Here is a 24,446-nt window from a genome sequence, read left to right as displayed (position 1 = left end):
TACTTCATATCAACTATCTCTGTAGTGTGAGGACCCTACTACTTCATATCAACTATCTCTGTAGTGTGAGGACCCTACTACTTCATAACAACTATCTCTGTAGTGTGAGGACCCTACTACTTCATATCAATAACCATCTCTGTAGTGTGAGGACCCTACTACTTCATATCAACAACTATCTCTGTAGTGTGAGGACCCTACTACTTCATATCAACAACCATCTCTGTAGTGTGAAGACCCTACTACTTCATATCAACAACCATCTCTGTAGTGTGAGGACCCTACTACTTCATATCAACAACTATCTCTGTAGTGTGAGGACCCTACTACTTCATATCAACAACCATCTCTGTAGTATGAGGACCCTACTACTTCATATCAATAACCATCTCTGTAGTGTGAGGACCCTACTACTTCATATCAACAACTATCTCTGTAGTGTGAGGACCCTACTACTTCATATCAACAACTATCTCTGTAGTGTGAGGACCCTACTACTTCATATCAACAACTATCTCTGTAGTGTGAGGACCCTACTACTTCATATCAACAACCATCTCTGTAGTGTGAGGACCCTACTACTTCATATCAACAACTATCTCTGTAGTGTGAGGACCCTACTACTTCATATCAACTATCTCTGTAGTGTGAGGACCCTACTACTTCATATCAATAACCATCTCTGTAGTGTGAGGACCCTACTACTTCATATCAACAACCATCTCTGTAGTGTGAGGACCCTACTACTTCATATCAATAACCATCTCTGTAGTGTGAGGACCCTACTACTTCATATCAACAACCATCTCTGTAGTGTGAGGACCCTACTACTTCATATCAACAACTATCTCTGTAGTGTGAGGACCCTACTACTTCATATCAACAACTATCTCTGTAGTGTGAGGACCCTACTACTTCATATCAACTATCTCTGTAGTGTGAGGACCCTACTACTTCATATCAACAACTATCTCTGTAGTGTGAGGACCCTACTACTTCATATCAACAACTATCTCTGTAGTGTGAGGACCCTACTACTTCATATCAACAACCACCTCTGTAGTGTGAGGACCCTACTACTTCATATCAACAACTATCTCTGTAGTGTGAGGACCCTACTACTTCATATCAACAACCATCTCTGTAGTGTGAGGACCCTACTACTTCATATCAATAACCATCTCTGTAGTGTGAGGACCCTACTACTTCATATCAACAACTATCTCTGTAGTGTGAGGACCCTACTACTTCATATCAACTATCTCTGTAGTGTGAGGACCCTACTACTTCATATCAATAACCATCTCTGTAGTGTGAGGACCCTACTACTTCATATCAACAACCATCTCTGTAGTGTGAGGACCCTACTACTTCATATCAACAACTATCTCTGTAGTGTGAGGACCCTACTACTTCATATCAACAACCATCTCTGTAGTGTGAGGACCCTACTACTTCATATCAACAACCATCTCTGTAGTGTGAGGACCCTACTACTTCATATCAACAACTATCTCTGTAGTGTGAGGACCCTACTACTTCATATCAACAACCATCTCTGTAGTGTGAGGACCCTACTACTTCATATCAACAACTATCTCTGTAGTGTGAGGACCCTACTACTTCATATCAACTATCTCTGTAGTGTGAGGACCCTACTACTTCATATCAACAACCATCTCTGTAGTGTGAGGACCCTACTACTTCATATCAACTATCTCTGTAGTGTGAGGACCCTACTACTTCATATCAACAACTATCTCTGTAGTGTGAGGACCCTACTACTTCATATCAACTATCTCTGTAGTGTGAGGACCCTACTACTTCATATCAATAACCATCTCTGTAGTGTGAGGACCCTACTACTTCATATCAACAACTATCTCTGTAGTGTGAGGACCCTACTACTTCATATCAACAACCATCTCTGTAGTGTGAGGACCCTACTACTACATATCAACAACCATCTCTGTAGTGTGAGGACCCTACTACTTCATATCAACAACTATCTCTGTAGTGTGAGGACCCTACTACTTCATATCAACAACCATCTCTGTAGTGTGAGGACCCTACTACTTCATATCAACAACTATCTCTGTAGTGTGAGGACCCTACTACTTCATATCAACTATCTCTGTAGTGTGAGGACCCTACTACTTCATATCAACAACCATCTCTGTAGTGTGAGGACCCTACTACTTCATATCAACAACTATCTCTGTAGTGTGAGGACCCTACTACTTCATATCAACAACCATCTCTGTAGTGTGAGGACCCTACTACTTCATATCAACTATCTCTGTAGTGTGAGGACCCTACTACTTCATATCAACAACCATCTCTGTAGTGTGAGGACCCTACTACTTCATATCAACTATCTCTGTAGTGTGAGGACCCTACTACTTCATATCAATAACCATCTCTGTAGTGTGAGGACCCTACTACTTCATATCAACAACCATCTCTGTAGTGTGAGGACCCTACTACTTCATATCAACAACTATCTCTGTAGTGTGAGGACCCTACTACTTCATATCAACTATCTCTGTAGTGTGAGGACCCTACTACTTCATATCAACCATCTCTGTAGTGTGAGGACCCTACTACTTCATATCAACAACTATCTCTGTAGTGTGAGGACCCTACTACTTCATATCAACAACCATCTCTGTAGTGTGAGGACCCTACTACTTCATATCAACTATCTCTGTAGTGTGAGGACCCTACTACTTCATAGCAACAACTATCTCTGTAGTGTGAGGACCCTACTACTTCATATCAACAACCATCTCTGTAGTGTGAGGACCCTACTACTTCATATCAACAACCATCTCTGTAGTGTGAGGACCCTACTACTTCATATCAACTATCTCTGTAGTGTGAGGACCCTACTACTTCATATCAACAACTATCTCTGTAGTGTGAGGACCCTACTACTTCATATCAACAACTATCTCTGTAGTGTGAGGACCCTACTACTTCATATCAACAACCATCTCTGTAGTGTGAGGACCCTACTACTTCATATCATCCATCTCTGTAGTGTGAGGACTCTACTACTACATATCAACAACCATCTCTGTAGTGTGAGGACCCTACTACTTCATATCAACAACTATCTCTGTAGTGTGAGGACCCTACTACTTCATATCAACAACTATCTCTGTAGTGTGAGGACCCTACTACTTCATATCAACAACCATCTCTGTAGTGTGAGGACCCTACTACTTCATATCAACAACTATCTCTGTAGTGTGAGGACCCTACTACTTCATATCAACAACCATCTCTGTAGTGTGAGGACCCTACTACTTCATATCAACAACTATCTCAGTAGTGTGAGGACCCTACTACTTCATATCAACTATCTCTGTAGTGTGAGGACCCTACTACTTCATATCAACTATCTCTGTAGTGTGAGGACCCTACTACTTCATATCAACAACTATCTCTGTAGTGTGAGGGCCCTACTACTTCATATCAACAACTATCTCTGTAGTGTGAGGACCCTACTACTTCATATCAACAACTATCTCTGTAGTGTGAGGACCCTACTACTTCATATCAACAACCATCTCTGTAGTGTGAGGACCCTACTACTTCATATCAACAACTATCTCAGTAGTGTGAGGACCCTACTACTTCATATCAACTATCTCTGTAGTGTGAGGACCCTACTACTTCATATCAACTATCTCTGTAGTGTGAGGACCCTACTACTTCATATCAACAACTATCTCTGTAGTGTGAGGACCCTACTACTTCATATCAACAACCATCTCTGTAGTGTGAGGACCCTACTACTTCATATCAACTATCTCTGTAGTGTGAGGACCCTACTACTTCATATCAACAACTATCTCTGTAGTGTGAGGACCCTACTACTTCATATCAACAACTATCTCTGTAGTGTGAGGACCCTACTACTTCATATCAACAACCATCTCTGTAGTGTGAGGACCCTACTACTACATATCAACAACCATCTCTGTAGTGTGAGGACCCTACTACTTCATATCAACAACCATCTCTGTAGTGTGAGGACCCTACTACTTCATATCAACAACCATCTCTGTAGTGTGAGGACCCTACTACTTCATATCAACAACTATCTCTGTAGTGTGAGGACCCTACTACTTCATATCAACTATCTCTGTAGTGTGAGGACCCTACTACTTCATATCAACTATCTCTATAGTGTGAGGACCCTACTACTTCATATCAACAACCATCTCTGTAGTGTGAGGACCCTACTACTTCATATCAACAACTATCTCTGTAGTGTGAGGACCCTACTACTTCATATCAACTACTATCTCTGTAGTGTGAGGACCCTACTACTTCATATCAACAACCATCTCTGTAGTGTGAGGACCCTACTACTTCATATCAACAACCATCTCTGTAGTGTGAGGACCCTACTACTTCATATCAACAACTATCTCTGTAGTGTGAGGACCCTACTACTTCATATCAACAACTATCTCTGTAGTGTGAGGACCCTACTACTTCATATCAACAACCATCTCTGTAGTGTGAGGACCCTACTACTTCATATCAACTATCTCTGTAGTGTGAGGACCCTACTACTTCATATCAACAACTATCTCTGTAGTGTGAGGACCCTACTACTTCATATCAACAACTATCTCTGTAGTGTGAGGACCCTACTACTTCATATCAACAACCATCTCTGTAGTGTGAGGACCCTACTACTTCATATCAACTATCTCTGTAGTGTGAGGACCCTACTACTTCATATCAACAACTATCTCTGTAGTGTGAGGACCCTACTACTTCATATCAACTATCTCTGTAGTGTGAGGACCCTACTACTTCATATCAACTATCTCTGTAGTGTGAGGACCCTACTACTTCATATCAACTATCTCTGTAGTGTGAGGACCCTACTACTTCATATCAACTATCTCTATAGTGTGAGGACCCTACTACTTCATATCAACAACTATCTCTGTAGTGTGAGGACCCTACTACTACATATCAACAACTATCTCTGTAGTGTGAGGACCCTACTACTTCATATCATCCATCTCTGTAGTGTGAGGACCCTACTACTACATATCAACAACCATCTCTGTAGTGTGAGGACCCTACTACTTCATATCAACAACTATCTCTGTAGTGTGAGGACCCTACTACTTCATATCAACAACTATCTCTGTAGTGTGAGGACCCTACTACTTCATATCAACAACCATCTCTGTAGTGTGAGGACCCTACTACTTCATATCAACAACTATCTCTGTAGTGTGAGGACCCTACTACTTCATATCAACAACCATCTCTGTAGTGTGAGGACCCTACTACTTCATATCAACAACTATCTCAGTAGTGTGAGGACCCTACTACTTCATATCAACTATCTCTGTAGTGTGAGGACCCTACTACTTCATATCAACTATCTCTGTAGTGTGAGGACCCTACTACTTCATATCAACAACTATCTCTGTAGTGTGAGGACCCTACTACTTCATATCAACAACTATCTCTGTAGTGTGAGGACCCTACTACTTCATATCAACAACCATCTCTGTAGTGTGAGGACCCTACTACTTCATATCAACTATCTCTGTAGTGTGAGGACCCTACTACTTCATATCAACAACTATCTCTGTAGTGTGAGGACCCTACTACTTCATATCAACAACTATCTCTGTAGTGTGAGGACCCTACTACTTCATATCAACAACTATCTCTGTAGTGTGAGGACCCTACTACTTCATATCAACAACCATCTCTGTAGTGTGAGGACCCTACTACTACATATCAACAACCATCTCTGTAGTGTGAGGACCCTACTACTTCATATCAACAACTATCTCTGTAGTGTGAGGACCCTACTACTTCATATCAACTATCTCTGTAGTGTGAGGACCCTACTACTTCATATCAACCATCTCTGTAGTGTGAGGACCCTACTACTTCATATCAACAACCATCTCTGTAGTGTGAGGACCCTACTACTTCATATCAACAACTATCTCTGTAGTGTGAGGACCCTACTACTTCATATCAACAACTATCTCTGTAGTGTGAGGACCCTACTACTTCATATCAACAACTATCTCTGTAGTGTGAGGACCCTACTACTTCATATCAACAACCATCTCTGTAGTGTGAGGACCCTACTACTTCATAGCAACAACTATCTCTGTAGTGTGAGGACCCTACTACTTCATATCAACAACCATCTCTGTAGTGTGAGGACCCTACTACTTCATATCAACAACCATCTCTGTAGTGTGAGGACCCTACTACTTCATATCAACAACTATCTCTGTAGTGTGAGGACCCTACTACTTCATATCAACAACTATCTCTGTAGTGTGAGGACCCTACTACTTCATATCAACTATCTCTGTAGTGTGAGGACCCTACTACTTCATATCAACAACTATCTCTGTAGTGTGAGGACCCTACTACTTCATATCAACTATCTCTGTAGTGTGAGGACCCTACTACTTCATATCAACTATCTCTATAGTGTGAGGACCCTACTACTTCATATCAACTATCTCTGTAGTGTGAGGACCCTACTACTTCATATCAACCATCTCTGTAGTGTGAGGACCCTACTACTTCATATCAACCATCTCTGTAGTGTGAGGACCCTACTACTTCATATCAACAACTATCTCTGTAGTGTGAGGACCCTACTACTTCATATCAACAACCATCTCTGTAGTGTGAGGACCCTACTACTTCATATCAACAACTATCTCTGTAGTGTGAGGACCCTACTACTTCATAGCAACAACTATCTCTGTAGTGTGAGGACCCTACTACTTCATATCAACAACCATCTCTGTAGTGTGAGGACCCTACTACTTCATATCAACAACTATCTCTGTAGTGTGAGGACCCTACTACTTCATATCAACTATCTCTGTAGTGTGAGGACCCTACTACTTCATATCAACCATCTCTGTAGTGTGAGGACCCTACTACTTCATATCAACAACCATCTCTGTAGTGTGAGGACCCTACTACTTCATATCAACAACTATCTCTGTAGTGTGAGGACCCTACTACTTCATATCAACAACTATCTCTGTAGTGTGAGGACCCTACTACTTCATATCAACAACTATCTCTGTAGTGTGAGGACCCTACTACTTCATATCAACAACCATCTCTGTAGTGTGAGGACCCTACTACTTCATAGCAACAACTATCTCTGTAGTGTGAGGACCCTACTACTTCATATCAACAACTATCTCTGTAGTGTGAGGACCCTACTACTTCATATCAACAACCATCTCTGTAGTGTGAGGACCCTACTACTTCATAGCAACAACTATCTCTGTAGTGTGAGGACCCTACTACTTCATATCAACAACCATCTCTGTAGTGTGAGGACCCTACTACTTCATATCAACAACCATCTCTGTAGTGTGAGGACCCTACTACTTCATATCAACAACTATCTCTGTAGTGTGAGGACCCTACTACTTCATATCAACAACTATCTCTGTAGTGTGAGGACCCTACTACTTCATATCAACAACTATCTCTGTAGTGTGAGGACCCTGCTACTTCATATCAACTATCTCTGTAGTGTGAGGACCCTACTACTTCATATCAATAACCATCTCTGTAGTGTGAGGACCCTACTACTTCATATCAACAACCATCTCTGTAGTGTGAGGACCCTACTACTTCATATCAACAACCATCTCTGTAGTGTGAGGACCCTACTAATTCATATCAACAACCATCTCTGTAGTGTGAGGACCCTACTACTTCATATCAACAACTATCTCTGTAGTGTGAGGACCCTACTACTTCATATCAACAACCATCTCTGTAGTGTGAGGACCCTACTACTTCATATCAACAACCATCTCTGTAGTGTGAGGACCCTACTACTTCATATCAACAACTATCTCTGTAGTGTGAGGACCCTACTACTTCATATCAACAACTATCTCTGTAGTGTGAGGACCCTACTACTTCATATCAACAACTATCTCTGTAGTGTGAGGACCCTACTACTTCATATCAACAACCATCTCTGTAGTGTGAGGACCCTACTACTTCATATCAACAACTATCTCTGTAGTGTGAGGACCCTACTACTTCATAGCAACAACTATCTCTGTAGTGTGAGGACCCTACTACTTCATATCAACAACCATCTCTGTAGTGTGAGGACCCTACTACTTCATATCAATAACCATCTCTGTAGTGTGAGGACCCTACTACTTCATATCAACAACTATCTCTGTAGTGTGAGGACCCTACTACTTCATATCAACAACCATCTCTGTAGTGTGAGGACCCTACTACTTCATATCAACAACCATCTCTGTAGTGTGAGGACCCTACTACTTCATATCAACAACCATCTCTGTAGTGTGAGGACCCTACTACTTCATATCAACAACTATCTCTGTAGTGTGAGGACCCTACTACTTCATATCAACAACTATCTCTGTAGTGTGAGGACCCTACTACTTCATATCAACAACCATCTCTGTAGTGTGAGGACCCTACTACTTCATAGCAACAACTATCTCTGTAGTGTGAGGACCCTACTACTTCATAGCAACAACCATCTCTGTAGTGTGAGGACCCTACTACTTCATATCAACAACCATCTCTGTAGTGTGAGGACCCTACTACTTCATATCAACAACTATCTCTGTAGTGTGAGGACCCTACTACTTCATATCAACAACTATCTCTGTAGTGTGAGGACCCTACTACTTCATATCAACAACTATCTCTGTAGTGTGAGGACCCTACTACTTCATATCAACCATCTCTGTAGTGTGAGGACCCTACTACTTCATATCAACCATCTCTGTAGTGTGAGGACCCTACTACTTCATATCAACTATCTCTGTAGTGTGAGGACCCTACTACTTCATATCAACAACCATCTCTGTAGTGTGAGGACCCTACTACTTCATATCAACAACCATCTCTGTAGTGTGAGGACCCTACTACTTCATATCAACAACCATCTCTGTAGTGTGAGGACCCTACTACTTCATATCAACTATCTCTGTAGTGTGAGGACCCTACTACTTCATATCAACAACCATCTCTGTAGTGTGAGGACCCTACTACTTCATATCAACAACTATCTCTGTAGTGTGAGGACCCTACTACTTCATATCAACAACTATCTCTGTAGTGTGAGGACCCTACTACTTCATATCAACAACTATCTCTGTAGTGTGAGGACCCTACTACTTCATATCAACAACCATCTCTGTAGTGTGAGGACCCTACTACTTCATATCAACTATCTCTGTAGTGTGAGGACCCTACTACTTCATATCAACAACTATCTCTGTAGTGTGAGGACCCTACTACTACATATCAACAACCATCTCTGTAGTGTGAGGACCCTACTACTTCATATCAACAACCATCTCTGTAGTGTGAGGACCCTACTACTTCATAGCAACAACTATCTCTGTAGTGTGAGGACCCTACTACTTCATATCAACAACCATCTCTGTAGTGTGAGGACCCTACTACTTCATATCAACAACCATCTCTGTAGTGTGAGGACCCTACTACTTCATATCAACAACTATCTCTGTAGTGTGAGGACCCTACTACTTCATAGCAACAACTATCTCTGTAGTGTGAGGACACTGCCATTCCCATCTCCACATCTCAGCCTCCTGTACCCTACTGACCACAGGGTTTCCAGAGTGAGGACCTTACATAGAGGGGTTATCCAGGAAAAAAATGTTTTTTATATATCAACTGGCTCCAGAAAGTTAAACAGATTTGTAAATTACTTCTATTAAAAAAATCTTAATCCTTTCAGTACTTGAGCTGCTGAAGTTGAGTTGTTCTTTTCTGTCTAAGTGCTCTCTGATGACACGTGTCTCAGGGACTGTCCAGAGTAGAAGCAAATCCCTATAGCAAACCTCTTCTACTCTGTGTAGTTCCCAAGACAAGCAGAGATGTCAGCAGAGAGCACTGTTGCCAGACAGAAAAGAACAACTCAACTTCAGCAGCTGATAATTATTGGAAGGATTAAGATTTTTTTAATAGAAGTAATTTACAAATCTTTTTAACTTTCTGGAGCCAGTAGATATATAAAAAAAAGTTTTTTTCCTGGAATACCCCCTTAAAAGCATCTTATAGCTCAGCTACTTGCCCATCATCACTCTAGCCCACCGCTGCAAGAATTAACTTCTTATATCTCAGCTCTCTGACCACCACTGACCACTAGCTCTCGATTTCCCAGCTCCCTGGTAGTGTGACCACCCTGCCAAAAGCTTTCCGGTATTGCTACCTGACCACTGATGGAAGAAAATCACTACTTACTGTAATAGACAGCGCTCCGGCTGGGCATACCGGCCGTGAGCGCATCTCGCCCAGAATGTCAGCTCCCGGCGGGGCTGGGAATCGCATCGCGGGACGCGCACGCATGCGAGTCCTAGCCTGTCACTCACCTCCATCCCCAGCCTCTGTCTCTCAGCTCTGACACACGCGCCCCCGCCTCCTAGTGCGCACACGTGCCAAAGCTTTGAGATTTAACCTGTTCAGGACGCCGGGCATATGCATACGCCCTGCATCCCGAGTCCTTAAGGACGTGGGAATTCCAGTCCCCGCCGCTAGCCGGTTGGGGACCGGACAGGAATGCCTGCTGAAATCATTCAGCAGGCATCCTGGCACATCACCCAGGGGGGGTCCTGATGAGACATCCCCACCCCCCCCCCCCCCCCCCCCATGTCGGCGATCGCAGAAAATCACATGTCCATTCAGACATGTGATTTTCTGCTATTCCGGGCTGATCGGGTCTCTGGTGACTCGATCACCCGGAAAATCGGGATGATCAGAGCGGTCAGAGACAGCCCCGATCATCCTGAGGGCTAGGAGTGAGGTCGCAGTGCTGCAATCTCCTCCTATCCCCTGCCATTGGTCAGAACTGATTCTGACCAATGGCAGAGCAGGACAGTGGGTTGGCCATGGCAACCCCCCCGTTCTGCCCACCCCTGGATGTCGAGGGGAACATGGACAGAAGATGGAGGCCGGGTACCTGCAAAGAAGTAGCCTGGGGACCCCCCCGATCTTCGCTGGAGACTGCTGGATCCTGGCTCAGGTAGGGAAGCGACGGTGTGGGGGGGGGGGGGGGGGGGGTAATTGAAAGTCAAAGTAAAGTGATCTTTGCTGTGGCAACCACTAGGAAGGCCAAACTGCAACTCCCAGCATGCCCAGACAGCCAAAGGCTGTCTGGGCATGCTGGGAGTTGTAGTTTTGCAACATCTGGAGGGTCACAGTTTGGAGACCACTGTTACAGTGGTGCCCAAACGGTAGCCCTCCAGATGTTGCCAAACTACAACTCTCAGCATGCCTGGACTGGCCAGGCATGCTGGGAGTTGTAGTTCTGTAACATCTGTCCCTTCAGATTAAGCAATTTTCATGACATTTTTGAAAATTGCTGCACTACTTTGAAGCCCTCTAATGTTTTCAAAAAGCAAAAGTATGTCCATTCTATGATGCCAACATAAAGTGGACATATTGTATTTGTGAATAAAAATAAAAAATTTTTGGAATATCCATTTTCCTTACAAGTAGAGAGCTTCAAAGTTAGAAAAATGCTAAATTTTCTAAATTTTCATGAAATTTTGTAATTTTTCACCAAAAAAGGATGCAAGTAACGCCAAAAATTTACCACCAAAATAAAGTAGAATATGTCACGAAAAAACTATCTCAGAATCAGAATATTCGGTAAAAGCGCTTTCGAGTTATTAATTCGTAAAGCGACGGTGGTCAGAATTGCGAAAAAGGGCTCAGTCCTTAAGGTGAAAAAGGGCTGCGCCCTTAAAGGGGTTAAAGGTCCAGTGCGCCCGTAATTAGTTTTACACCATGAACCATTGTGAACCATTTGAACCATTATTATAAGTTGTAGCACCTCCCTAGTACCCTTGCCGGATCTTTGTTTGCCTTGCGCCTTAGAGAAAGCAGTCCTAGTGTTCCCTTGCCGTGTACCAGACCTTTGCATTCCGTGACCTGACCGTGTTTCTAGCCGCCAGCCTATTGACCTTCTGCTATCCAACCGACTACACTCCTGTGCCGCCTGCCCTGACCTCTAGCCAGCCTGACTGCGTCCTGCCTATTCCTTCAGTGCCACGCTTCACCTCAGCCGCCTGTGTGATCGAGTCGTGCCAGGGGTAGCTACCTGGGTGTCGCCTGCCGCAGCAAATCCAACCCGCTTTGCGGCGAGCTCTGGTGAAAACCAGCGGCACCTTAGACTCCGCTCCCTGGCACAGCCCGCGTCATCTGCCACACAGGTCCAGCGGATCCACTACATCATCCGCACCAGACTACCGTGGAACTATGGATCTACTACTCCGTACTTCACACGTGCATATTTTCTGCTGCAGATTTGCTTTAGCAGATTTTGCTTCCCATTGAAGTCAATGGGCATAAAAATCTGCAGCAGCAAATCTGCAACAGATCTGCAGCAAAAATATGCACGTGTGAACGCACCCTAATAAAAGCTTTCCTGACAACGGTGATTCTAGCCCAGTAATGTGATAACCCTGCCAAACAACTACGGGGGAAGAAAATCACTACTGTCTACTAGTTCTGTAGTACGAGGACCCCGCTAAACCCATCTCCACATCTCAGCTTCCTGACCGCCATGGATTGTGTATGAAGACCCGACCAATAAAGCCTCATCTATCTCTACTCTACAGTGGGGTTACCTGCATGCACCCCATTGTTCTAGTTTGGGGGGGGGGGACCTAGACTCTATAAGTAGGTGAGATCTGTAATCCATGAATAATCCTATGCAGCAGAGCTCGGTCCGTCTCCCTGCATCCTTTGGTTACGCCTTGTGATGCAGATTAGCATGTGACTGAATCCTACACATTTCTCCTCTGCAGCATTTTTCATTCACAAAAAATACCCTGTGTTGGCTTCAACCTCGATCTAATAAATCCCTTTCCTTTCTGTACCTGCAGCCCCCATTGCATTTGACAGCAGGTCAAAGGGGGGTAGAACGGTCTGAGTCACAGTAAAGGGGGGTAGGACGTTCTGAGTCACAGTAAAGGGGGGTAGGAGGTGATTCATTAATGAATGAGTCATACTCCGCTCTCCTCATCAATGAACTGCGCGCGCTTACATCAAAACACAGCGTACATACGGCAAACATCGCTTCCTCCGCTGGCCTCCTGCAGAGCATTCCTCCTCCTGCCCTGCAACTGCAGAACATTCCAATAATCTCAGTGGTTTTCATTCCTTTGTTCTCATCAGTCGTATCCCAGACAAACCTGATCTGCATGGAGAGGAGTAGGCTTATCTACATATTAGGGCTGACTCAATAGCTGTCCGCAGAATGGGCATTCGCTCTGCGGTTCTTTTTCTCTATTCTCTCCATAATTGTGCATGCCATCATAGTCCAGTGCGGATCTTCTGATATATATATTATATTTTTAACTGGGTGCATGAAGAGAAATTAATAGGGTTGCACATCCTTACTAACTTTTTGAGGGCATTAGGGAGATTCCTAAGGCTAAGTTTCCACTTGGGTTTTTTCTGGCAGTTTTTGGAATACTGCCACTGCAGTTTTTGAGCCAAAGCCAGAAGTGAATCCATAAAGGAATAGAACATATAAAAGAAGGACTTACACTTCTGCTTCCTTATGGATCCACTTCTGACTTTGGCTCAAAAACTGCAGTGGCAGAAATCCAAAAACTGCCAGAAAAAACCCAAGTGGAAACTTAGCCTAAAGGGGTGTTAAAAATGTGGTCTTCCCCCTTTGTTGCATCTCAAAATCTCAAATCAGACCCCCTAATCCAATACAGACTCCTAAAGAGACAAGCTAAATAAATACAGACCACCAGACTGCCTAAATAGTGCCAAAAGACCTCCAAAATACAGACACCTTAGACTATAAACCTCATCTCTTTACAAATATAAACCCCCAGATCAGACCCCCTAAACTAATACAATCCATAAACCTGACCCCTAAACAGAAACATGGGACCCCCTCTCTAATAGTGACTTTAAATATAGACTCCAGATTAGACCCTCTATACCAGTGGTCTCCAACCTGCGGACCTCCAGATGTTGCAAAACTGCAACTCCCAGAATGCCCGGACAGCCTTTGGCTGTCCGGGCATGCTGGGAGTTGTAGTTTTGCAACAGCTGGAGGTACGCAGATTGGAGACCACTGCTCTATACTAATTTAAAGGGGCACTCCGGTGAAAAACTTTTTTTTTTTTTTTTAAATCAACTGGTGCCAGAAAGTTAAACAGATTTGTTAATTACTTCTATTAAAAAATCTTAATCCTTCCTGTACTTATTAGCTGCTGAATACTACAGCGGAAATTCTTTTCTTTTTGAAACACAGAGCTCTCTGCTGACATCACAAGCACAGTGCTCTCTGCTGACATCTCTGTCCATTTTAGGAACTGTCCAGAACAGCATATGTTTGCTATGGGGATTTCCTTGTACTCTGGACAGATCTTAAAATTGACAGAGATATCAGCAGAGAGCACTATGGTAATGATGTCAGCCGAGAGCTCTGTGTTTCAAACGGAAAAGAATTTCCACTGTAGTATTCAGCAGCTAATAAGTACAGGAAGGATTAAGATTTTTTTAATAGAAGTAATTTACACATCTGTTTAACTTTCTGGCATCAGTTGATAAAAAAAAAAAAGTTTTTCACCGGAGTACCCCTTTAAGCCACTTACCTGACATCTAAACAAAAAGAGATCCTGAAAGGGACCCCATATAACTACAGCCAAAAGACCCCCTAAATACAAATACCAGACCAGGCCCTCTTTAATATAGACCTCCATAATATAAACCCCCTCATTATATGGCAAACTTTTTTAATACGGACCCCAGTCCTCCCTTAAAAAAGGCTCCTGACCAGAACCCCACCCAAGACGTACATACTGTTCCCGACGTCACCTTTGGGGCCTATGTTAGGAACCTGCCTGTAGTAGCCCGTAGAGTAAAAAATACTGAAAGAACAAGGAGGGGCAGATTTTCTGCAGCAAAAGGGGGTCTTAAAGATGAACCTCAATTAAACTGCTGGACAACAAGGATTCACATTGATTTCAATGGCCCATCTCATACACCATCAAGAAACCCTTCGACTCCCCCTCACCAACCAGGATCAATACAGAAACTTAAAGGGGGTATTCCGGGCAAAAACATTTTATCCCCTATCCAAAGGATAGGGGATAAGATGTCTGATCGGGGGGGGGGGGGGGGGGGGGGGCGCTGCTGAGACCCCCCGCGATCTCCCTGCAGCACCCGAATTGTATGCGGGGACTGCGTCTCTAGTTTCAGAAACCTCCGGGTGGCGTGAATGGAGGGGGCATGGCGTGACGTCACATCCCCAGTGCCGGAGGTTTCCGAAACGGAAGATTCAGCACCCGCATAGAATGCGGGTGCTGCAGTGAGATCGCGGGGGGTCTCAGCAGAGGGTCCCCCCCCGATCAGACATCTTATCCCCTATCCTTTGGATAGGGGATAAAATGTGTTTGCCTGGAATACCCCTTTAAAATACTTCAAAGGCATTTCAATAAGATATCCTTACAGGATCTAGTGCATATGACCAGCTTAGGTACAAAAAGAGCAGTAATGATTCCCAATAAAAGTAGTATCAATATCTCCAGGACAACACGAAGTCAAAGAAACCAAATAAAAATATTCTATAAAACAGCAATATTTGATCACTATATTAAGGCCACAAACATGAAACAGTATAGCACTAAACAAGTGGACACAACTCGGCTAGAGACGAATAGACACTGGCGGGTGACCTGGAAAGTGCCAGCATGATAGTGGCAGAGGATTGGCAAGGTGAGTATAACTCCTTTCATTATGTTATATCATTGTCAGCTGTTTGAAAAAAATTATAAATAAATCATGAACTTGAAAAACCCCTTGCATAGTCCTGCTGGCTCTGGGGTTTCTAATGTAGCAACAACAGACAATATGCATGGATTTCCTTTCATACGAATATTCCTGACAAGAGATAATGCTATTAAAAGGAGTACTCCCTTGGAAAACTTTTTTTTTTAAATCAACTGGTGCCAGAAAGTTAAACAGATTTGTAAATCACTTCTATTAAAAAATCTCAATCCTTCCAGTACTTTTTAGGGGCTGTATACTAAAGAGAAATCCAAAAAAGAAATGCATTTCCTGTGATGTCCTGACCACAGTGCTCTCTGCTGACCTCTGCTGTCCCTTTTAGGAACTGTCCAGAGCAACATATGTTTGCTATGGAGATTTTCTCATGTTCTGGACAGTTCCTAAAATGGACAGCAGAGGTCAGCAGAGAGCACTGTGGTCAGGACATCACAGGAAATGCATTTCTTTTTTGGTTTCGTTTGGATTTCGATTTAGTATACAGCCCTTAAAAATTACTGGAAGGATTAAGATTTTTTAATAGAGGTGATTTACAAATCTTTTTAACTTTCTGGCACCAGTTGATTTAAAAAAAAAAAAAATAAATAAATAAATAAAGGTTTCCATGGGAGTTGGGGTCCTCCTGAGTTCTTATCCTTCACATGCGTAAAGGAAATTTGTCCCTGTCCATGTCGGTGTCTCCTAAAGAATTTTCCATGAGATGGCAGTGTCCCAGTGAAGTCTTTAGATAATATCATATTTTGCAATGGACAAGCAAATGCACTTCAGTCTAATTGTCTCACATGGGAAGAACATGATAACAGTTTAAAGCCTATTCCTACCTTTTTAAATGCATGTTCTGCACCATTGGTCCGTCCCTCTTCACTGTCATCCTCCTCATCCTCCGCTCCTTCTTCCTCTTCTTGAGTTTCTTCGCTCTCCGTCCCTCCATCCAGAGTGAATATGGCACGACATCTCTCACCACCATCTTGCTCTGTCAGTTCCTCTTCTGTTTCTTCAGGATGGGTCGGCGGCTGGCGTATTCCTTCCACGGTCTACCAGATAACAAGATATTTATCGACAGGAAACCCAAGTGGGGATTTAAACTGAAGGCCATCATCTTATGAACTCCTACTTACTTTGCTGAGTTGTTGTTGGTCAAGATAGTGCTGGTGTTGAAGGACCAGCTGTTGGAGGGCTTGGGGGCTTTGCGGGAGCGGGGAGGACTGTGTGCGGCTCAGGGGACGATGTCGTGGGCCCTTTGTGACTGTGCGAAGGGAAGGGGATACACGTTCTCCCCCCACCAGGGGCGACTGACCATGTAGTGGGACTAAAGCACAAGCACAAGTATGTGTGAAACCAAAGGCAAACACACCAGGTGTGAAGTAGAAGATAAACGGGGGAAAATATAGAAAAGTAAAGTTAAGCCTAAAAAAGGTAACCTGTTATAAGGGCGCTCTGCTGCCTGGCTTGCTCCAATAACAGCACGTGCTGCAGGAGGGAAGGAGCCCCTAGACTTATCTCTCCCCCATCCAGTGTGGAGAGTGTGTTAGTGTTCAGGAAAGGTCCACTAGGTCGTAGACTTTGGCGCTCTGCTCCCTCTTGAGGGGTGAACTGGCCCTAAAAAAAGATTATGGAAGTAATACAACCACGCCATCCTCCATTACAGATTTTGTTTTCTTCTCTTATTGTTTTTTTTTTTTTAGACTTAATCGTCCTACTCTTATATTATGTACTCACACTGAGGTTGCTGGCGCTTCCCTGCAGGCAAATATTAGGTAGTGAAGGAGATGTGTACAGCCCTAGCGGCCCTCCTGTTCCATCCAGGGTGAGAACTCTCTGCTGAGGAAGCATCTGGAGGGGAGCATGAAATAAAACACCGTTTTCAGTCATATCCTTGTTACATTGAATGGGATTTAGCTGCCATACTAGGCACAGCCACAACCAAACAGAACCACAACCCCATTATGAAGGGAGTCAGACCCCCACCAATCATATTCATGGCCCAATAACACAAAATCTACAACCACCACCTAAGCTTAGCCCCTCAATATTCTGGATCTCTTTCAGGTCCAATGCCACTTACCTCACTCGGGATATTGGGCACACTGCCTGTCAGTCCGTTCTCACAGATGGCACTATTTGAGCTGTTTGGAGAGCTGGGTCCTGATCCGGGGGCACTATTACATACAGACGAAACTACAAAGGGCAAAAAACACATTCCAAATGAGCACTTGGGGCTTGCTGCTCACCTATGTATGAACAAAGGGGTATGATGGAACATCATGGAGGAATCTGAATGTGAAAAGAATGGAGTAGCTATGGACGGAGTGTTAGGATAGGACATAGAAAGACCATTAGGAGACATACCCTGAATCTCAATTGCTCTCTTCTTGAAAGCACTGATAACGGTTCCATCCTTTCTACGGAGAAGAGGACTGCTACGTCTTTCTGCAACCTTCTGCTTTAACCGTGAGCGAACCTTCAAGTTTGGTTCAGAGGCTATAGAGGAGAAACAAGCATGTAGAAAATGTTTTATGCTATGTGGCATGGGTGCGACTGCAAATCCTGCCTTTCTTATTGTCAGACCAATAATGATTTGGTGTATCTGTTGACCCTTCTCTGTCATATACTATATATATCCTTCTGGTCCTATACCCCAAACGACTCAACAGCCTGGACCAAAATTCCTTACATCTTAATGTAGGAGACAATCATCTTAGTCATAAATTAGGATCATATAGCTGTCCGTGAAAATTAGAAAAAGTCAGAGCAGATTAGATTAGCTGACCATCCAATGTGTATGGGAGCCTCGTGATTCTCTCCTGATGGCATATGTGTTTGTTGGGAGCGTTGGATATTTACTGCCCGATCCTTTTAATCTCAGGAAGATAAGCCACCACCAGATGAGTCTGACACTGGCTTATTTCCATGTCCCCATTTCGAAATATGTACAAGAATATTTACTAGCTGAGGGTGCAAGTGAATTTGGGGTTCAGAAACAGCTAAATGGGCATCTGGTAAAAGCAATGCAATGTATGGCCAGTTTCAAATAGAAAAAAAGAAAGTGTAATAAGACTCCATTTCATTTTCTAGCAAAGTATAACTACCAGTCTTGCGGAGGGGAAAGTCATCTCGGCCATCACAGGTTCCCAGAAGAGGCATCTTGTATGAAGGAGGTGTAGCCGGAGACCCAGCCTGAGGAGGGGAACTGTGGTCCAGTGAGGTATGGTGAGTTCCCCTGAAAAAGAACCACTTGTCGTAAGAGATGGTAAGCGACAAAGATGATACAATTCTAAGTTTTTGAAGATAAAATTTCATAGTGATTTCATATAACTAGAACCTAGGCTGCTATGGGGCTTGTGGAGCAAAGAGTGCGCGTTGACCCCCATTACTATTTCACATGGGTTGTGTGGACTGCGGTCCAAGCTTCTTCATTTTCACAGGTAAAATTATGCTAAAAATAAAAAAGAGCACATCCACACTTGAGGGTCTCTTCTCTCCTACAAACATTTAAGGAAGCTTAGACAAGTGCTGGCTCCAATGTCCCTTTATGGGGAGCGGGTATGGGAAATGTACCAACCATAAATGTATACATTTGTTAAACGTCTCCTTTGAGGATGACAAAAGTGTCTGAGGGCAGATTACACTTAACATTTATGAACTCACCAACATTTGGGGTGCTGTAAGATGGAATGGTTCGCACTCCCCGGTAGCTCCTTAGATTTGCTCAACAGAAATTCCTGAAGCTTTAGCTTCACCTCTGTACTGGCTATGGCACCTTGGAAGAACACCATCACAGAATGAGCCTCTAGATCAAAATCACAGCTGCACTACCTTCCACCTCTGCCCCTCCAGTGTCTCTTACTTTCTTTGCTCTTCTCCTTGTTCCTCAGTATAAGGAGTTGCTGTTCCAGCCTCTGTTTCTCGGCTTCTTCTTGTCTCTGTCTCTCTCGTTTCCTCTGTTGCTCCAACTCTTGCTGTCTCTTGGCCGCCAGGATCTCCTGCTGTTGCTGCGTATAGGCAACAGGAAAAGTAAGAGTCACGCTGACCTTATCGGTGGGAAGAGTGTAAGGACATTACAGTCGTAAGAAGCAGAATAAAAACTCCACAAATACATAAGTAGCTTCTTGAAAAAATGTGATATTATCAGTGGAGGAACATTTCAGTTTTGGAGAAAGTAAACAGCTCAGATTAACCTTGTACCTTAGAGCACAGAACACTGGCCCACATTTATTAAAGGAGAACTCCAGCCAAAACTAAGTTATCCACTATTCCCAGAATTGGGTATGAGCACCTGATTGTGGGGTGTCTGACTGCTGAGACCCCCGCAATCTCCGGAACGGGACCCCGGCTGTCAGTGAAGGTGCTCGTGTCGTCCACCAGTAGACGGCACGCGGTCCATTCGTATGGAAGCACCAGAGATTCCTGAGTGATGTACTCGGGTCTCTTCGGCATTCCCATAGAAATTATCGGAGCTCATGTCGTCTGCAGCACACGCTACTTACTGAGAGCCTGGGTCCCATTCCAGAGATAGCGGGGGATCCCAACGGTTGGACCCCCAGCAATCAGCTACTGTGGATATGGTTCAAGTTAGTTTTGGCTGGAATTCTTCTTTAATCAGTTTACAAAAAAAAAATTGCTAAATTTTAGCAGTAAAATATTTAACTTTTTGCAGCAGTCACTTAATTTGGAGATCAAATAAAAAAAATGTCCATGTCCTCTGAAGACCAGCTTAATTTAGCTTAGTTTAGGCCAGCTTAATTTATGGATTTATTGTAGTGTAATACTTAATTTGCCCTGTTGTGGCACTACAGGGAAACTGAAGACTTACTACAGATTGCAGATGATCATTGGGGCTTCCAACAATAGGACACTCTGTGATCAGCTTATTGTTGGAAAACCATTCTAACAAATGGATACCCCTTTAATGAGGCTTTACATTAAGGTGTAGGAACCATACATGAGTGAACCGTACATGAGGGTGGTCCTTTATATCTCTTAAAGCACTCCTAATGTAGAGGAGGATTTTGGGAGGTTGTGGTTTAATGAGCAGTAGATGACTCTGAAATGAAGAGACTAAACGTCATGTGCAACTACTAGGACAGATTAGGTCTTTGTGGTAAAAAGGAATAAGGAAAGATTAAGGGCAATAATCGCTATTGTAACAAGCAGAGAAGCGAGGAAGAGCAGCAACAACATATAATTGGGAATGAAAAAAGTCATTGTTTTTGTCTGGTGGAAGGAATCAATGGTGGCATTCTCTATAGAAGCTGCTGGAGAGATCTGCAAAGCCACCATTAATGAGACGGGTGGTGTTGAATCATAGGAACTTGAGATCACTAAGTGACCTGCAGAACACAATGTCCCACCTTGAGGTGTTTCTGGATCTGGACCTCATGCTGTCTTGTCAGGTTTTCATGTTGCTTTTGGAATTCGGCAAAAAGAAGTTGCTTCTGAAGTTGCTGCTGTTGTTTTAGGAGAAGGAGTTGCTGCTGAAGCTGCTGCTCCCGGCTTAAGGTATCCATGGGCACTCCAGGACCACTCGTTGCCCGTGGCTCTTGCCTCAACTCCCCGGGACTTGGGGGGAGGCTGCTTGGAGAGGGCACTGATGCAGAGAGGAGAGGGGTGACCTCCACTGTTTGGAAGAGACCAAAAGGTAGATTGTTAGAGAAGGTGTCACTGAGGAGCACAATGACTTAGAAACAACTGAAAGCCTAAATGCAATACCAGACATAGCCTATGGACAGGGGTGGAGCTGTCGCGCCACTCCTGTCCATAGGCTATGTCTGGTAACGCAATTCAAGCAAAGCGACTGACTTGCAATAGACCGAGAGCGGCGCCGCCATGTCTTTTTTATCTAATGTCACCTTTTTAATTGCCGACTATGACACATAAATCTTCGACACGAAGGGTAACCAAAGAAATAATTAGAAGGGAACGGGGAAATATGAGTCAATAGATATTAATTTTTAATTGCTTGTTATTGTAATGAGGATAGTAACAAGGTCATATGTGAACTATACCTATGTCTGGAAACATGACGTGTGGTCCTATACCTGTTGTTCTTAAGACAAGTTTGACCGGGGCGCCATACTCAATAAATGGATGTTCAACATCGGGCCAAAATAATATGAGACAATTTCCAATGGTAAATCATATCTTCTGATGTCATATCAGGCCATCAGTGGGGACTTATGATGTCACTGACATATGTCCTAAACTGAAGCCACTCATCTGACAAGTCTATATTGCATTTAAGAGGATTATTTAGCTGTATTTTCCCCTTTACCCTTCTCCCCCCCTCAGGTAGTCCCGATCATACCATGTTTGTTCAGCAGCAGCTACCTTTCCCAATTCACATGCATGCTTAGCTTGGCAGAGTACGCGTGAGTTTCCAATGGGGAGTAGGTCTCTACCAGATGCCTCTGGAGGTGGCTTATCTCTCTGAGAACAAATATACTGGGCTGTGAAAATCGAATATGGTGACCCTTGTCTCCCCCAACACCATCTGTCATTGGCGCAGAATCGGGAGGCCTCCATACATATGACCAATTCTGTCAAAATTGGCAGGTTCAGCCAACATTTATCTAATGTGTATGGCCAACTTAACAACTAATGGCCAACTAAGCTGATGAGGAGTAGGAGGCCATGACTTAAAACAGTATAGGTCAATCAAACCATTGAGAAGTTAGCAGAAGCACAGAGCATTTCAGCATGGCCATTTGAAAAGAAGCCATAAATTGTGTTTTTCACTGCATCCCATAGTTTCCATAATAATGCCATGAAATTAACGCCAAATTGATTGTATATGGTCTCACCATGAGTCCAAACTGGACTCATAGCATGATACCAATGCACTTTTCTAGGATACTACGTATTTTAGAAATGTGTTAGGTTCTGAGTACTAGGACTCCAACCCATTCCAACATCTGGGGTGCAGGTTCCTGGTGAAGAGGTGTGAACAGGGGTTATTGTCTCCCAATGATGGAGAAAGACCACCAGTCTTTGGCTACCTCTCTGATAAAAAAGGGAAACTCCATTTGCAAGAAAAGTGGGGATTCCTGCAGTCAGGCCCCAAATGGTGACATATTTATGCTATAAAAGAGTATGATAGTGTGGTAAAGGGGTGTGATGCAGGGCAGATGGAATTACCCTAGGGGCAGATGGAATTAAGCCCTTGTATTCGTGACGCCAGGGCATGGTTTATCCTCAATACCACCCAAAGGTATACCGCTGGATCCTGGGCTAGGCACTGGGGCAATAATGACTCTGACGCCAAGTTACGGACAACAGTAGCTTTACTGAGGGTAGACAGATGGCAAAGTCTATACAGTTCAGCCAGGGCCCACGGAGGTGACCAGTGACTCAGAGACCTTAAGGGCTTGCTGAGACTTGTAGTAGATGGGTCAATTTAATGCAGGCCACGTTGACTTGACAAATGGTGACTGTGACTGACTTGACTTGACTGATGACTGATAATACTGAGACTGTGGCTTAAGCCTACTATGACTCTGGACACTCTCTAGGGCTAGACTTGACCTCAGCAAAGACTTGGTGCAAAAGAGAGCTAGCTACACCCAGGGCTTATATGGGGAGACTAGCAGGGAGCCCATAGGTCACCCCTGGGATCACCTGGTCACTGATACCTCCTGGGTAACAATCATATGACAACTCACATTGTAAACAGTCTTAAAGTGACAACACTTTCTGAACACATTACATGGAATAATACATTAGAAACATATTTACATGGGGGGACAGATGCAAGGGGGCCCAGGGGACACTGTAGGGAGGCTGCCTGACAGGGCAGCAGGAGTACGGGGTAACACCTCCCGTACTGGGCCACCACAGTAGAAAGAACCCTTATAGATGTATCGCCACCATAAATACTTATAGCCTATCTATGGCATATGTGATTGAACAGGTCTCAGCCAGGGTCGTAGGTTCTGAAGGACCAATGGTATAGCATTTTATCATAATTCTACATTTTGGTGTGTTACACAGAGCCCCTCTTTTTTTTTTTTACATGAAATTTTCAACCTACAACCTAGTGCAATGTTAAAGTGTAGATTCACTGAATTACAATTCTACAGGCTTCAGAGCTGAAATCTCTAGGGGCTGGAGCTTGTTCTGGTGATTTCCATTCCAAGAAGTACATTTGTTTTCATCAGGTACTGTACACTATTATCAGTCCCCTGCATTATAGGGACTTGGCATGGCATAGCTATTAGGGGCATGTCTGACAACAAGACTGTTGACTGATTCCAATAACAACCAGCCGAATTGTAAATGCAGCTCTGGAGTAAAGTAAGAACTGTAACAGTGCGTGGTGAGTAGGTAGATGCATTCTATATGTGAATTGTAAAAGGACAATGTCGGGGTGTTGTCACCATGATGTGATACCATCTATCTATATATATAAAACTCAATGGGGGACATGTATCATTATTTGTGTATGGTAGAAGCAGTTTACCCCTTTTCCCGAATTCTAAATTATGCGCAGAAGAGCTAAATTTATCAATCAAGCGCAATGAGCTCCATAAATTGGGGGTAAATATAGTAATCTCCTCAATCCA

At 43.6% G+C, this 24,446-nt stretch overlaps 1 protein-coding gene across 5 annotated transcripts in view; it reads right to left on the bottom strand.

The window, feature by feature from the left end:
- Positions 1–24,446, bottom strand: part of HDAC5 (histone deacetylase 5) — a 98,869-nt gene that overhangs the window by 18,469 nt on the left and 55,954 nt on the right. For 4 of the 5 annotated variants that reach the window (XM_056549043.1, XM_056549046.1, XM_056549044.1 and 1 more), the window contains 10 exons: positions 21,240–21,505; positions 19,736–19,919; positions 19,537–19,648; positions 18,978–19,108; positions 18,238–18,369; positions 17,954–18,066; positions 17,608–17,721; positions 17,310–17,487; positions 17,007–17,197; positions 16,710–16,922 (listed from right to left, as the gene is read on the bottom strand). In XM_056549043.1, coding sequence (XP_056405018.1) covers positions 16,710–16,922; positions 17,007–17,197; positions 17,310–17,487; positions 17,608–17,721; positions 17,954–18,066; positions 18,238–18,369; positions 18,978–19,108; positions 19,537–19,648; positions 19,736–19,919; positions 21,240–21,505 — 1,634 coding nt within the window. The remainder of the gene's footprint in view (positions 1–16,709; positions 16,923–17,006; positions 17,198–17,309; positions 17,488–17,607; positions 17,722–17,953; positions 18,067–18,237; positions 18,370–18,977; positions 19,109–19,536; positions 19,649–19,735; positions 19,920–21,239; positions 21,506–24,446) is intronic. The other variant, XM_056549045.1, reaches the window with a different exon arrangement.

Source organism: Hyla sarda, chromosome 12 (genome assembly GCF_029499605.1).
Source record: "Hyla sarda isolate aHylSar1 chromosome 12, aHylSar1.hap1, whole genome shotgun sequence".
NCBI classification, from domain to species: Eukaryota; Metazoa; Chordata; class Amphibia; order Anura; family Hylidae; genus Hyla; species Hyla sarda.
The sequence above is the reverse complement of the archived record's forward strand: the minus strand, read 5'-3'. Positions and strand labels throughout refer to the sequence as shown.